This window comes from Anas acuta, chromosome 20 (assembly GCF_963932015.1).
Source record: "Anas acuta chromosome 20, bAnaAcu1.1, whole genome shotgun sequence".
Lineage (NCBI taxonomy): Eukaryota > Metazoa > Chordata > Aves > Anseriformes > Anatidae > Anas > Anas acuta.
Genome location: NC_088998.1, coordinates 8988358 through 9002394, shown reverse-complemented (window position 1 = coordinate 9002394; position 14037 = coordinate 8988358). Strand labels below are relative to the sequence as shown.

Sequence of the window (14037 nt, the reverse complement as noted above, 5' to 3'; positions counted from 1 at the left end):
GCTAAACCCCGACCGTGCAATTTTAGCTCAATTCCCAAGCGTTCCTGGTACACCTGAGAGTCAAACAGCAGAGAGGGAAAGGACACAGACCCGTGGAGAGATAAGGGAGGTGAAGCACTGTGTCCATGCGTTTGCACAGCCCCAGAGGCCAGGACTGGAGAGGGGCAGGAGCCTGCTGCTTGCAGCGGTCCCTGCGTGGGCATTTGAGCTTCTGCCCTGCTCCCTGCAGAGCCCGGTGGTGCTGCCTGTGCCGCTTGCCCAGGCACGGAGGTGGTCCATCGCCCCGCTGGCAGCAGTGCCCCACAGCCCCTTCCCATTTCAGCCCCACAAAGGATCAATGTGCAGAGCCCTGCTGGGCCGTGGCTAATGCCAGCTGGTGTCTTCAGACCATGCCCTGCCACACACGAAATGCCCTCCAGAAAGGGCTCTTCTGCCAGGAGAGCGTCTGCAGCGCGTTCTGGGCAGCGAGGCTGGGTCACTTCGGGTGAATCTCGTTTTGTTTCCATGCTCCCACCTGACAGGGACCCCAGCCTGACTCTGCAGCCCAGACCTCAGAGCGTTTAAATCAACATCTTCTCGTGGGTACTTGCCAAAAGCGGCGACCCTTTGCCTTGCGTATGGCTTTTGTCCCCATCTGTCAGAGGGCTACAGAGCTGTGTCAGCCTGTTGTGTGGGAGTGTGGGTGGGCTTTTTTTTTTGAAAAGCTCTAATTCCCATCCATGTGAGCCTTTTTAAATGAAATGTGGCGAACTGCACCCAAGACGGGTGGATGCTGGCCCCGAGCTCTGCAGCCCAGTCCCTTTTTCTCCCTCCCGCAGAGCTGGCTCTGGTCAGGCAGTTCAGACGAGAACCCCGAGGCATTCCTCATTTTGTGAATGCTCGAAACAAAAATCTCCTTTTATTATCCATCAGTAAACAGCAAGTCCTCAATTAGAGGTGAGCTCTGATGGCTGATCTGAGGCACTGTCACCATCAGAAGGCACCAGCTCAGGCTGTGAGCAGCCCTGCCTGCTGGATGGTGCCCAGGAACAAACCTCCCCGGCCCCACACGGAGCGATGTGGTCTCTGGATAAGTCCTGCAGTCGGTGCAGGCACTGACCTCCTTCCGAAGGAGCCTTCTCACCATGATGGGAAGGTCCCACAGGTAGGTGCAGGGCCTGATTCAGAGCCTCGTGTTCCCTGCCCACCGCTGCCACCACCGCCTCTTGTTTACCTCCGTCCTCCCCATCTGTGTGATGGGGTAATGCAGCTCCCCCGGGGAGCTTACAGAGGCGTGATGATGGCTGTAAAGTTGTTTGAGCTCGGGATGGCAGGAGCTGTGGTGGTGTTATTAGCATTGGCGATGCTGCTGCTAATTACTGAGCTGCTGGGAAACTCCCCATGGGAGGAGGCGGGAGAAGGGAGGGGAGGCAGGGGAAAGTGAAGGGAGGCGAAGTGCACTCGGGGATGGAGAGGAGCCTGGCCCTGCTGGCAGCCCTGTCAGGCCCTGGGAGAAGGGCTCAGCCTGTCGGCAAAGCCGTGGGGATGCTGGCATGGATAGGAGAAGCCATGGCCCAGGTGCTGCGTAAGGTAGGAGAGCGTGCCAGGCCGGCGGGCTAGGCCCCTCCATGCGTGCTGAGGGGGGCTGCACAAAATGGAGCCCGTGCAGGAGGGTTGTGGTGCTGGTAGGGCACAGACGGGCTTCGTCACCCCATGGGAAGTGGGGAGATGCCCGTCTGGTGGCCACAGAGACGAGAGGGGCTGGTGGCACCCGATCCCGGGGGCCTCTTCACCCTTCCAGCTCAGGCCTGTGTGAGCTCCCGGGGGAAAACACGAGGCTGTGGACGCCCGGTTCTCCCCAGGCAGCTTCAGTCTGGGAAAAGCTGATGGGGGTGACCCACACGTGGTCAGCTTTTCCCCTGTCACAGCAGAGCCACGAGCAGAAGGCCCCGTGCGAGGGCTCGGTGCCTGCCGCCGGGCGGCCGGAGCCTGGGTGCTCCCCGGGACGCGTGCGCCTCGCAGCTGCTGGCTCCTCGCTCTTTTTAAAGCAACATCAAAGCAGGAGGTTGTGTACCACATGAAGCTTGCAGACATCAAAGGCTTGGTCATAAATTTAACCCTTTGCTTTTCTCTGGAGAAGGTCATAACTCTCCGGCTCTCAAAAGACTCGGTATCAGCTGGATTTTTAGAGGGTTGGCAGGAGGATGGGATTTTTCTAACACTTCAGAAGCATCAGGGGACCACAGGTCAGTGAGGCCGTGTCCCTCTGTCCCCTACCTGAAAGCAGCCACTATGGAAAAGCAGGGAGAGAGCCCATGGAAGAAGGGGGCTGTGTATTCCTGAAAGAGCTGCCTGGGACCCTGAGGACCTGCCCCACTTCTGGGCCTTGCTTTCACGGTCAGCACTGAGCTGAAGTCCCTGAGATCAGTGGGACTGTGCACGTGGCAGGGTTCGAGGGCTAAAGCACTTCAACGGATCAAGGCCTGACAGCTGGAATAAAACACGGAGAGAGGTGAGGCTCAAACCCAATCCTCTCCCCTCGTTGGGGATCGGTGCTCTAGAAACAGCCCCGTTTGTGTGGCCGCTCCTCCGTCCAGTGAAGTCCATCAGCCTGAGGGAGTTCTTCCTCGCTCCTTGAACCTGTCCTCCACAAAGGCCATTTATAGTCAAGAGCAAGAAGAGCTTTGTGTGCAGTGAAGGCTTGCAGGGATGGGTTGCTGATGTATTTAGACACCGAACAATCTGCGAGCGTGCTGTAGCTCCAAACATTCCCCAGGACAAATGTTTGTATAAGGCCTGTTTTATGCTTCCAGGGAGAAGCAACCATAAAAGAAGGGAAAACGTTCAGGATGATACCCCCTAAGGCAGGTTGCCAGCGTTCTTTTGATGTTTTTATCTCTCGTGATTTACTGGTTATTGTTAGATGGCAGGAGCAATGTACGGATCCGATGCTCTTGGCTCACCCTCTGCCTGCTCGCCAAGTGCCAGAGCTCGGTTCCTGGTGTCACGGGGCAGGGAGCAGCGTGGCAGAGCTCCTGCCTGTCTCTGCAGGCTCATGTGCTGTCCACACAGAGCTCTGATGTCTGGTGCCCCCATCCACCCTGTGACTTCGTGCTGCACTGCAGAATTGCCCAGATGGATGCTGGGCTGCAAGGATAAACGCAGTCCGGGGGGCTTCCTCCCAGACACTTGCATGCCGTCGGCAGAGCATCTTTCTCCTTTTTGTCTTGCATAATTTGAGAGAAGGTTAAACTGGCACTACCCTGCAGTCCATTAAGAGCTTGAACATGTCTGCACCACGAGCCTTGGCTGCTCTGTGGCGGCTGTCAGTGCGTCTTCCCTCTCCTTTCCATCTTTTTGCATCTCTCTTTTAAGATGAGGCAAGCTCTTTGTCTCGCATTGATGTGTAAATTAACTCAACGCTAGGGCAGTGCAAATGCACACCCTCCTTTATCTCCAGGCTTTATTGTTTGTTTAACTGCGTGGCTATAATTATGCCATTATTGTTGGTCAGACTTTCTGGTGTAAACGTGCTCTGAGAAACTGAGAGCAAGGGGGATGGAGAGGAAGAGAGAAGCCAGAGCCAGGGAGAGGGAAGGCAGCTGCTGCGAAATTTCAGGCTGTTCCTAAGACACCTCGGAGCTGCCGTGCCGGTGTCAGTCCTGCTGGAACCGAGCAGGCGAAGGCAGAGCTGTGGGTCACTCTTGGCATGCTGCGTCTCCCCGTTCAGGTTGTGGGACCGTCTGTAGGGCTTCGTGCAGGCACAGACCTGGGAGAGAAGCTGCTCGGGACATCTCCTAGCTGGAGGCAGGATGCCCAGGAGATCTTTCTGGAGGGCTCAAGTGTGACCGAGGTAAGGTTGCCTCCCCAGCATCATCTCAAACTGTTTGCCCTTCCTGCCCGTATGCTTGTGTGAGTCTTTTTGTTAAGCACTGGGGCTCTTCTTCCCTTTAGCTCCTGTTTTCTGACCAGGTTGGTTGCTGCATGAGCCGGGACAGATTTCAGAAACGCTCCCCCAGATCTAGAGGTGCAGCAGAACCAGAGCCACGACTCTGGTGAGTTTTGTAATGCAGAGTCCTGACGTGCTGTTCCTCGCTGGGACTTTCAGGTAGCATGGGAGGCAGGGAAATGAGCAGGATGATAGAAAATCTCTGCAAAGTGACTGCACAGAGGTGGGGAGGGGAGAGGCAATAGCGTTTTCTGGCATGTGCTGCCTCTGCTGCATTCGCTGCCTCAAAGGTAAATTATCAGTTTCTCCCTTAAATATTAACAGCTGCCAGGTAATGAATTCCCCCTCGCTGTTTTATAATGGCACTAAAATTGGGATTTGCCTTGGTTTTCTCTGTAATTATCCAATGAGAGCGTGTGAGTGCGAGGGAGGTAGGGCAGAGCTGGGCCTCGCAGGCTCTGCTGCTGTGAGCGCCGTGTCTGGGGGCAGCGCTGCTTTAACCACCCCGTGCAGCGGGGTCTCGGGGTGTCTTTGCTCAGAGCAGGGGGCTCTTCAGATCCAGAGAGACTCAGCTGATGCTGTTTCAGTTTTGGGAAGGTGACTGCTCTGCTACGGAGCCCCTGAAGGTGCTGGGAATTGTTTTGACGTTTCTCAATCTAAGCCAGGAAAAGGCAAGGCTATCAGCTCTGGGTCATCTGTGAATATTTGAACCTTTTGGGTAGAGAAGCAGGAGAAATGTGTCCTACAAGGTGCAGAGCACAGGGCGAGTGTTACCGATTCCGTCCTCTTTGTCCTGCAGACGACAAGGAGGACAAAAGCAGAGAAGAGAACCTGTCCCCACTTAAAAGAGGCAGAAAACTCCTGTGCACTGCCAGGGACAGGACTGCTGTTGGCAGGGCAGCTGGCATCTGCACGAGCCACAGTGGTCAGTGCCCTCCATCTGGGGAGGGGACGAGCTGAAGACTGCCTGCTCAGGGCCACCCTCTCCACATTCTGTGCTGAACAGAAGCAAAGCTGAGGTTTTGCTGCCCCTGTGCCTTGATATCAGCCCCTCGGCTTCGTCCTCAGTGAGATGCTCCAGCATGAAGGTCCCAGAGAGAAAGCAGAATTCCTTGTCTGCCTTCCTCTGGGGTATTCTCGCTGTTGGGACACCCTCTTGCTGCTGCTTCCCACTACGCCGGTCTTGTTTTTCCTCCTCCCAGACCGAGGTCAGGTTGTGAATCAAAGCTGTGCTGCGGACAGGAGATGGAAGGCAGGATTTAGAGCAAGCCTCTGCTTGTGCACCAACCACGAGCAGAAGCGAGGAGCCAGCTGCAGAACGGCTGTCCCAGCCCTCAGCTCTGCTGAAGTGACACCAAGGACTCCAGGTCTGGTGCTTCTCAGGTCTCTTGGGCTGAGGATTTGGGGGACTGCATGAAAACACATCTGAGACCCCATAGTCCAGCCATAACCAGCTAAATGTGGGGCATAGTTCTGGAGCTGGAAACTGCAGGAAAGAGGCTTTACCTGAGGGATCTGATCTGATCTGGTTGTCCAAGGCCTTTGCTGGAGGTTAGGACAGGAGATCTGCAGCATGGCTGGCCCAGCGGTCCGGAGCTGCCTAACCCAGCTACCAAAATACATTCTTTTTCCCCTGACTCACTGTAACCGGGTTTTCAGTTATTGGCGCTTTGAAGCCGTAATTGAGGTCTGCTCTCCTCCTCGCACAGCCTTTTCTCCCGGCAAATTGTCAGCCCTCAAGTGGTATGAGACAGTAAAAGAGATGTTACACTCACCATTTCCTAGAAACTGTCGCTTTAAAGAGAACAATACTAAAAAGAGGGATGAATTGAATCCAGACCCGGAGCCATAAAACTCCAAATGTTTGACTTCTCTCAAAATCTGGAACTCTTCATTCATTTCTAGGGTCTCTGCCGTGCTCGGGGCACTTTGTACATTCGCAGTTCCGGCTTCTCACATTTAATAAACTGCACATGCCTGAAAAGCTTTAAAAAACAATCATAGTCCAAGCTCTCTGTGGATGTAAATCAGTGTAACTTTGGTAAAATCACAGGGAAATGCACACTAATGATGCATTTCAGGCACAGCCTGAGTCTGGGGTTAACGTGGCAATCACAAGGCTCCGCTCGCACCTAACCCTCAGCCTCCATCCACGTTTCCCATTAGCAGGGCTATTTTCAAGCCTCCCCAAAGCAATTAACACCAATTAATCTAAAAGAACCTAAATACTGTTGTGTTTTTTCAGAGTCCCTGGCTTCTTCCTGTTCCATGTGTGGCCCCAGAAGGCTGGTATCTGTGCTGCAGAGAGTGCTGCCCTTCCTGGGAAGGGGAACCAGCCCCTGCAGCTCGGTGCAGCCCCTCTCCGTGGTCAGCAAAGAGCTGAATTAGGTGTATTTGGGGTGCGGGAGGTGCGAGGCCTGTGGGATGTGTCGAAAAATCCCTGGAGGATGTTTTGCCTGAATTGAAAGCTGGTTACATCCCGGGGTGCTGTTACGAGGAGCAGATCAGCTCCTTGCCTTTGCTTTCCCCAAATGAGGCACGGTTTCACTGTGCCCCTGTTTTCCCGTGTTTGCCTGTGAGTTTTGCCTCCCTGGCTTCAGCTCTTCTGCCTGACCAGCGCCGAAATCACAAACCCACAGGGACCTGCCCCAGGATTCTCCCTGCCCCCAGCAGGGCCAGGGTTTCGCGTTTTGTGGGTGCCTTGCCGAGCGCGGCCTTGATCTCCAGCGAGGCCTCGAGGCGTCGCCGGGGTAGGAGTAAATACTAATTAAGAGTTGGGCGTTTGCTGCAGCGGGGGGTGTTTATCCGAAGGGTGGCTGCGCGTCGGGTGTGTGCAGGCACAACGACCCACCTCACCCGCTCGGCACCACCGCTGGCACGGCGCTGCCTCTGCTCAGCTGCTTGGTGAAACAGCGCAGTGCTGGGAGCAGGGAGGTGTCTCACAGCAGCACGGTTGTGGCAATCCAGAGACACAAGCAGGGTTTTTTTGCAAAGTGGTTTTGCAAACAGCACTGCCAGTGCTTTCCCATTTGAGGTGCACGGTGTGAGGTGGGGAGCGTTGGATGATTTCGGGGCCGCAGAGGAGCGTGTCCTTGGGTGGCGGCGTCCTCACGGGCACCTCCCTGCTCTGCCACCGCCTGCTCCTCGGGAGGTCGTGAGGTCTGCTGGGTGGGGACGGGGGTTGAGCGCCCCTTATTAACCTCAGCATCTGTGCTAATTAACGGAGAGCACGGGTTACAGCATCTAAAGCAATGGGATTATTTCAGTTTAGCAAATGACCGCCGCTCAGCTGAGACCCGAGAGCCGAGCACGGTCCTAGATCCACCCTCGCTGACTGCAAAGGAAATTGCTGTGAGGGGTTTTGGCCGAGCCATCCTGCTCACTGCCTGGCTGTGTTACGGTGTGCACAGGTTTGGGAACTCGCTGCCTGCCGGCAGCTGCCCATGGGCTGTGTGGGTGTGAGCAAGCAGGGCAGGATCAGTCCCACTGCTGCTATCGAAGCGCTCATTAAGGCTTCTGCTGGGCTAATTGGGCTCTGGAGCTGCCCGGCTGCTGTCCTGGGCTAGAGGGGCTGACCTGGAACGGTAACGCTTCCACTTGGTGTCCTTGTTTGATAGTTTTAAGCTTTGAGGGCTAAATCTAGGCTTGTGTATTTTTATTAAGTGGTGATAGGGACACCCAACCTGACCTGGTAAGCGCCGTCAAAAGCGATGTGGAAGAGTTGCTGCGTTAACTTCAGAATTGACAGGTATTGGAGGAGTGTTTGAGCACACCGGCGAGGGTATTGCCTCCCGGAGAGAAACCAGTAACGATTTCCACGCCGTGGATGCACTGGTCTCAGCAGCAAGGGCTGGTTGCCTGGGCTGTGATTTCAGGGCAGGTCACAGCATAGCTGGGGAAAAAGCACAAAACCAGAATTAACGGGGCTGCTGCACAAAGTCACCAAATCCCAGCACGTCGGCAGTCGGAGCGGCGCTGCGAGTAGCAGAGGTGTCGGTAGCACTTCAGCCAGGCCACCCACGCAGATGCTCCACGCTCCGTCTCGAAAAATAAGCAAAAAAAAAAAGGGGGAATTGTGACCCCGGCGGTGATCTGAAGGCGTGGATTTCAGCCACGCGTGGCAGCCGGGCAGGCTCCCAGCAGGTCATCAGTTGGTGTATTAGGGAAGGAGGCAGCGTGGGTGAGTTATTTTGATTTTGTTTGAAACAATAAAAGCCGAGTTATTTGAGATCTTCACAACAGAACCAGCTTTTAGCACCAGCGTTTATAGGGATGAGTGGGCGAGTTGTTTAAAGGGGAGGAAAAAAAAAAAGAAATCTTTGAAAACAGTCCAAGGCAGGGTGATAATTTCTTCCTACAAGGGAAGAGCGCCGGGCACGTCCTGTGTCTGAGGGCTGTGAGCGGCCGGGCTTCACCGGGTGCTTCGGAGGAGCTCCCACCCTCGGGAGCTGCAGGTGGTGTCTCCGCAGACTGCGGCTCTTCCCCTGGGTCCCCTTTGCTGCCTCCGAGACCCAGGTGCAAAAATTCATTTTCTCTCCCCGTTCCAAGCGCCCGATCCGCTCTGTGCGGGCTCTGCAGCCGCATTACCCCGGACGTCTCCGTGTCGCCCTCGCCACCAGCCTGATGCCCCTCAGCCCTCCTGGGTCGTGGTGTTCAGGTAGGGGCCAGAGGCTCGGCTGTGGCTCGTTTCCCTCCCTCCCCTCTCCGCCGAAGCCCCCCCGGCTCAGCCCAGCAGCTGCAGCCCAGATGTGCACAGAGCTCACGCGAGCTGCAGCACCGCTGCTCGGCACCGGGCACACCCGGACCCTGCACCGAGCGTGTCGGGGAGAGGTGTGCCATGCCCTGCCCCGTCCCTGCCCCTCCTTTCCCTCTTCATTCACTGTTTTTCATTTTTTTTTTTAAATTAAATCAGCGGGGTCTGGCTCCTGTATCAGCAGCAGCCCCCCTTGGAGGCTGAGTCCCGCGGTGCCCCCGTGGGCTGGCAGCAGGCTGGGGACACCGGGCCAGGAGCCCTCGTTTCAGGCCCCAGAAGGTCTCCACGCTTCAGACTACACTGCATGACTCCTGGAAATAAGTGTGCAAGGCAGGGGCAGTGCCCAGAAGCTGCATTTGTTCAGGGTGAGGAAATTCCCCGTGTTGGCAATGACAGAGGAGAGCGAAGTGTAAGGGGGCAGTGGGGTGGAGAGCAAACGGGGCTCCCCATTCTGCTGCTGTGGCCTTTGGACAGCTGCTTCTCTTCCCAGTGACCCGTCACAAAGCCACAAATTCCCATTTCTTATTTTCCCTTTTCATAAAGGAGAGGTAAGAAGAGCTCTTTGCCTGTTGCAAAGCGTTTCCATCCCTTCTGCGCTTAAAATCTTTTTACGATCAGAAAATTCCCCCCGCTCAGCAGGGATACAGCTAAACGAGGAGCTGCTTGTGGCTGAGTATCTTCGGTTTTTGCGATGAGACAACAAAAAAAATAAAACATGTATCTAATAATACGTGGAGCAGGAGGACTACCAGGAGCTAAAAATGGCCCTCCGATATTTTGGAGCTTTAAATCCAAGCGCTCGCACGGTGCCGGGGTGTGCACGGGGCGCTCGGGCCGTGCTGCGTGTGCAGATGTAGTCGGGCAGAACGGCTCCCGGTCTATTTTTAAGGCAAAGTGTGCGTGGCGGGTAGGAGGCGAGGAGGTGGAAGGAAAGCTAAATATTCACATAGCTCCGCTCCGTGTCTTCGAGCAGCATCTAATAGCGCCCGGCTCGTGGCGGCGGCGAGGTGAGGGCGATCTGAGCGCGGCTCAGCCCACCCCACCACCCCCCCCTTTGGTGCCAGGGCACCCGAGGGGCTGCGGGAGGAGCGTGGCGGTGGCAGGGCTGCAGTTTTCAGCTGGCTCAGCACCGAATCGCCGGCGCTGGCTGCGGGGTGCACATGGCTGGGAGCTCGGCATAAATCTCAGCTCCGGCGGCGGCGGCTGGGGAGAGCTCGCGGCTGGCGGTGGGAGCTGAGGAGAGCAGCGAGGAGCCAGCCCCCTGCCAGGGAAAGGGGGCTCCTGCTCCCGGCCATGTGAAAGCTGGAGCCCGGGGAAGAGCTGGCTGCGGAGGTCAGTGAGTAAAGCTTTTGGTTCACTTCCGAAAGGCGAGAGGCTGGCTCGGAGGAGGAATACGCAGAGAGAAAGGGGATTTACTTGGGCTGGGGCTCGGCTGTCACCTGCGTGCGCTTTTAAACTCGGCTGCTTCGTAAAGTTTGCAGATGGCTTCGTTTTGCACTTTTTATTATTAAGGATTTTTTGCAACTTTTCGGGACGGGCTGAGGCAGTGCCCAGAGCTGCTCCCTGTCCCGTGGCCACCCCGGTTCCCAAGCGGGCTGGGAGGGAAGGGGGCTGCTGAGGGAGCCGAGCCTCAGGAGGGGCAGCGGCAGAGATCTGCTGCCCTCGGCAAAGCCTTGCGTGAGTTTAGCAGCTTCTCTGAATCCAAGGATGTCACCGAGGAGAGGAGACTCCGGTGGCTGGGGACAGGGACAGCCCGGCTCCTGCGCTCGGGGCAGATGCTCCGGACGCTTCACCTCCCTCTGAACCAGGCGGAGGCGTTTGGCCAGGGGGTTTCTGTGCCTCCAGCCCCTCTGGGAGGCTCTCCCCAAACCTCTCCCCCGGTGCCTGCCTCCAGCAGCTGCTCGGCGAGGTGGCAAAGGCAGCTCAGGTGCCGCGATTTGGGGTGCAGGACGGCGGTGACGGTGCTGCTGGCCCCGCAGGGTGACGCCAGGAGGCAGTGACACCACGTGCAGGGCATCAGCAGGCTCCTGCCTGGGGATTTGGGGTCTGCTGCCCGAACTGAGAGCAGGTAAGTTTTTGGGGTGCATCTGGTTTATAGGGGGAGAGTCAGACAGGCACGGCATGAGGCTGTGGATGTGTCGGGGTGGATATCTGCCGGGCCCGGGGCAGGTGGGCACTGCTGTAACAGCGGGCAGGAGTTTGCCAGGAACTGCCTGGCGGGGACAGAGAGCTGGGTCCCAGCTCTGTCACTGCAGGACTTGGCAAGTTCCTTTGGCTCCAGGTCATCTCCTCACCGAAATGCAACGAGGAGGAGGTGGACGAGGAGCCGAGGAGGTGCTGTCTGAGGGGCTGCTGTAGGAGCAGCGCTGGAAACCGCCCTCGAGGGCTCCTTGTGCTGGGGCAGGTTTCGGAAAATTGAGCCTGGGCTGGAGGAGCCCGCTGCAATCAGCCCGTCTGCCTTCGCTTGGTGGCTTTCCTGAATCAGAGTGAAAACGGCCAAAGGGGTTTAAAGGCAGCGGAGCCTCTTCTGGCTTGGTTTTGCTTTGCCTGGGGTTGTTTCAGCCTTCACCTCGCCTGCCCACCCCGAGCAGCCGGCCTGGGGGATTTCCCCCTGAAACGCTGCAGACAGAGCCGGGCAGCACAGCAACGTCTGAGCCAGGGGGTGCGGGAGGCTTCATTCAGCACCTGTAGGAGTTTATTGGGGATGTGCACTTGTGGGGCAGTGACCGGCAGCGTTGATCTCTGCTGCCCTTTGCAGGCACACCAGCACACCCCAGGCCGTGCTGTGCAGCACAGAAGAGGTTTTTTTGTCTCTGAAGGAGGCTGGGTGGAGGGAATGGCTTGTGGTAGGACTCGAGTGCTGGAGGATGGGGAACGAGGCCAGGTGCAGGGTGGCCATGGGTGAGAAGTGGCCCCGGGGCTGCAAAGCAAAGCCCTTGCCCAGGAACCCTTCAGGGCTCCGGGTCTGGGGAGCCCCTTGGTTGTTGTTTGTGCTGCTGTGGGGCTGGTGCTCGGCCCCGTTAGGGGATGCCCTGGCTCTGGGGCCCTCCTGGGCACAGCTCGGCAGCAGACGGTGGCCCCGCGCCGTGACATGCATCCATCTGCCTGCACAGCTCCGGCCTCGGGGCCAGCAGCAGCCACACAGGGAGCCAGGCGCTCTGTGTGATGTCCATTTGGGCGTTTTAATTAGGTTTGGGATGGGGATGGAGGCTCTGTGGCTGGGGCAGCACCCCCCGAACCAGGCTGGCACAGGAGGTGCCCCCACACGGGGCCAGCCCCGTCCTGCACTCATGCCCCGGCCGCTCTCGTACTGATTGGGGCTGTCCCTGGCTCCCCCAGGTGTTCTGGGCAGAGATCCTGGCACAGCAAAACGCAGCTCCCTGCAAGGAGCCCCCCAGGGGGGGATCCCGGCTCTCCCGGGGGCTCAGCACCTCGCTCTGCCCATCGGGCCCCTGGGTGGGTCCCCTCCTTGGCACCGCTCCGAGGGAGCTCGGTGTGGATGAGCAGCCTGCCTCCGCTCCCCTGAAATTTGGGGCACGCGAGCCCAGGCAGCAGGGCTGTGATCGGGGTGGTTCAGCCTTGCTTTAAGCCCGAGCACGTTTTGGTTTCCGAAAGTACTGGCTCCGAGGGGCTGTGCCCGCTCTTCGGTCAGAGGTTCGGAGAGGTGAGAGGGGCTTTGCCCCTCCCCGATCGGCTCCCGCGTTGCCAATGTTCCTCTCTGGCCTGCTGCTAATTTTGACGCTGCCCTAAATAGAAGCTGAGTGCATCTCATCTGCTCCGCTTCGCATACGGGAAAATTGTTTGCCTTCGTTTACAGGATCCGAGCTGCGGCTTTAACCCTGTCGGCACACGACCCTTCCTGGCGGATGCCTCTCTTATTGCTGTCTAATTTTACATCCCGTTGTGGGAGGCTCCTCAGAAGGCTCCGCTGGTCCCGCTCCCTGCCTGCCGGTTCACCCAGCACGCGGCCCGGCTGGGACTGGAAGCAACACGGCAGCTCGGGGAGGCTGCTGAGTGCTGAGCCTTGTGCAGCACGACTTAAATATATCCCCGTCTGGTGCAAGGTGCTCATTTGGGGATCGCAGGCGAGGGCTGCTCCCGAAGGGCTGTAATTTGGTGGCATTTGCAGCCCGGTGATTGCTGCTCGTGGGGTGCTGCGAGCGGCGCAGCGGAAGGAAGCGCAAAGGGCAGCGCGAAGGGCAGTGGCCTAAAAATGTTAAATTTAGTGGGGTAGAGAGGGAGGCTGGAGCTGAGGCTCGGCTGGGCACACGGCAGCACTTCACAGCCGGGGCTGTGGCCGTGCTGGCAGCTCTGGGGGGCTGTGGCTCTCCGTGGGTGCCCCTCTCACCACGTGCAGGTGAGAAAAGAGGAAAAGAAAGATGCCCTCCAGAGCTGAGGGCACAGTGGGACCGAGTAGCAGTGACCCCAGCAAGCTGCGGGCACAGCCGGGAGCTGGCTCTGGGCACAGGACAGGGCAAGGCACGGCCACGGCCACACCACCACGGCCACACCAGGCTGAGCCGTCACACACGGGGCAATATTTGGGGCTTTCTGACTCTGCTGCGTTTCGTTGTCTTTCCAGAAGATCAACCGGACCCCTTCGGACGAGGAATGCTTCTTTGACCTGCTGAGCAAGTTCCAGAGCAACCGGATGGACGATCAGCGCTGCCCGCTGGAGGAATGCCCATCGGAGGCTGCCGAGGCAGCTGCCACACCAGTCCCTGCCCTGGAAGAACGGATCTGTAAGCACTGATGCGTTCAGAAGCCGCTGGTACCAGGGGGTGATGCTGCTCCCACGGCGTGGCTGGCTGGCGTGGTTTTATTGTGCAGCTTGTGATGTTTTCCCCAAGCCTCAGCTCCCTGAACCTAGCAATTATTATTTTGTTGTTGTTGTTTGCGATCTCCGCCACTGTGCAAGGCGTACAGAAACCTTCCTGCGGTAATGGTTGCTGAAGCAAAAGCTGGAGAAGGTGAACTGAGGCTTGGGGAACAGCCTGGCAAGAGAAATGCAGAATATACCGGGAGTTTTTTCAATCTTTTGGAGGTTTTGTCTGAGCGCTGAGGCTGGCAGGAGGAATTCTGCCTCCACCAGCGTCTGCAGGTGGGAGATGCTGGTGGTCGTTGCTCAGGGAGCCTCGGGAGGGCAGCGAGCTGGGGCAGCACGGGCCTGGAGGGGGTTTCATAGGCAGGGTAAAGCAACACCAGGTTTCCTCAGTGTTACCGTGGAGGAAGGACTGGGTTTTGTCCAGTTGTTGGATGCTGTGGTGAGAGGTGTCTCAGAAGCCGGGAGGACAGAAAGTAATAGGGAGCTCCCAGCACGCAGAGAGCTAACTCACTCGTAGGGAGAGCACGGGTA

The 14037-nt window shown here is 57.6% G+C and overlaps 1 protein-coding gene across 5 annotated transcripts in view; it reads left to right on the top strand.

Moving 5' to 3' along the window:
• Positions 1 to 14037, top strand: part of GPSM1 (G protein signaling modulator 1) — a 63128-nt gene that overhangs the window by 45765 nt on the left and 3326 nt on the right. For 3 of the 5 annotated variants that reach the window (XM_068656904.1, XM_068656907.1, XM_068656903.1), the window contains exons 12-13: positions 3710 to 3832; positions 13264 to 13423. In XM_068656904.1, the coding sequence (XP_068513005.1) occupies positions 3710 to 3832; positions 13264 to 13423 (283 nt within the window). Of the gene's footprint in view, positions 1 to 3709; positions 3833 to 6549; positions 10014 to 13263; positions 13424 to 14037 lie in introns of those variants that run through there. The other 2 variants (XM_068656908.1, XM_068656905.1) reach the window with 2 other exon arrangements.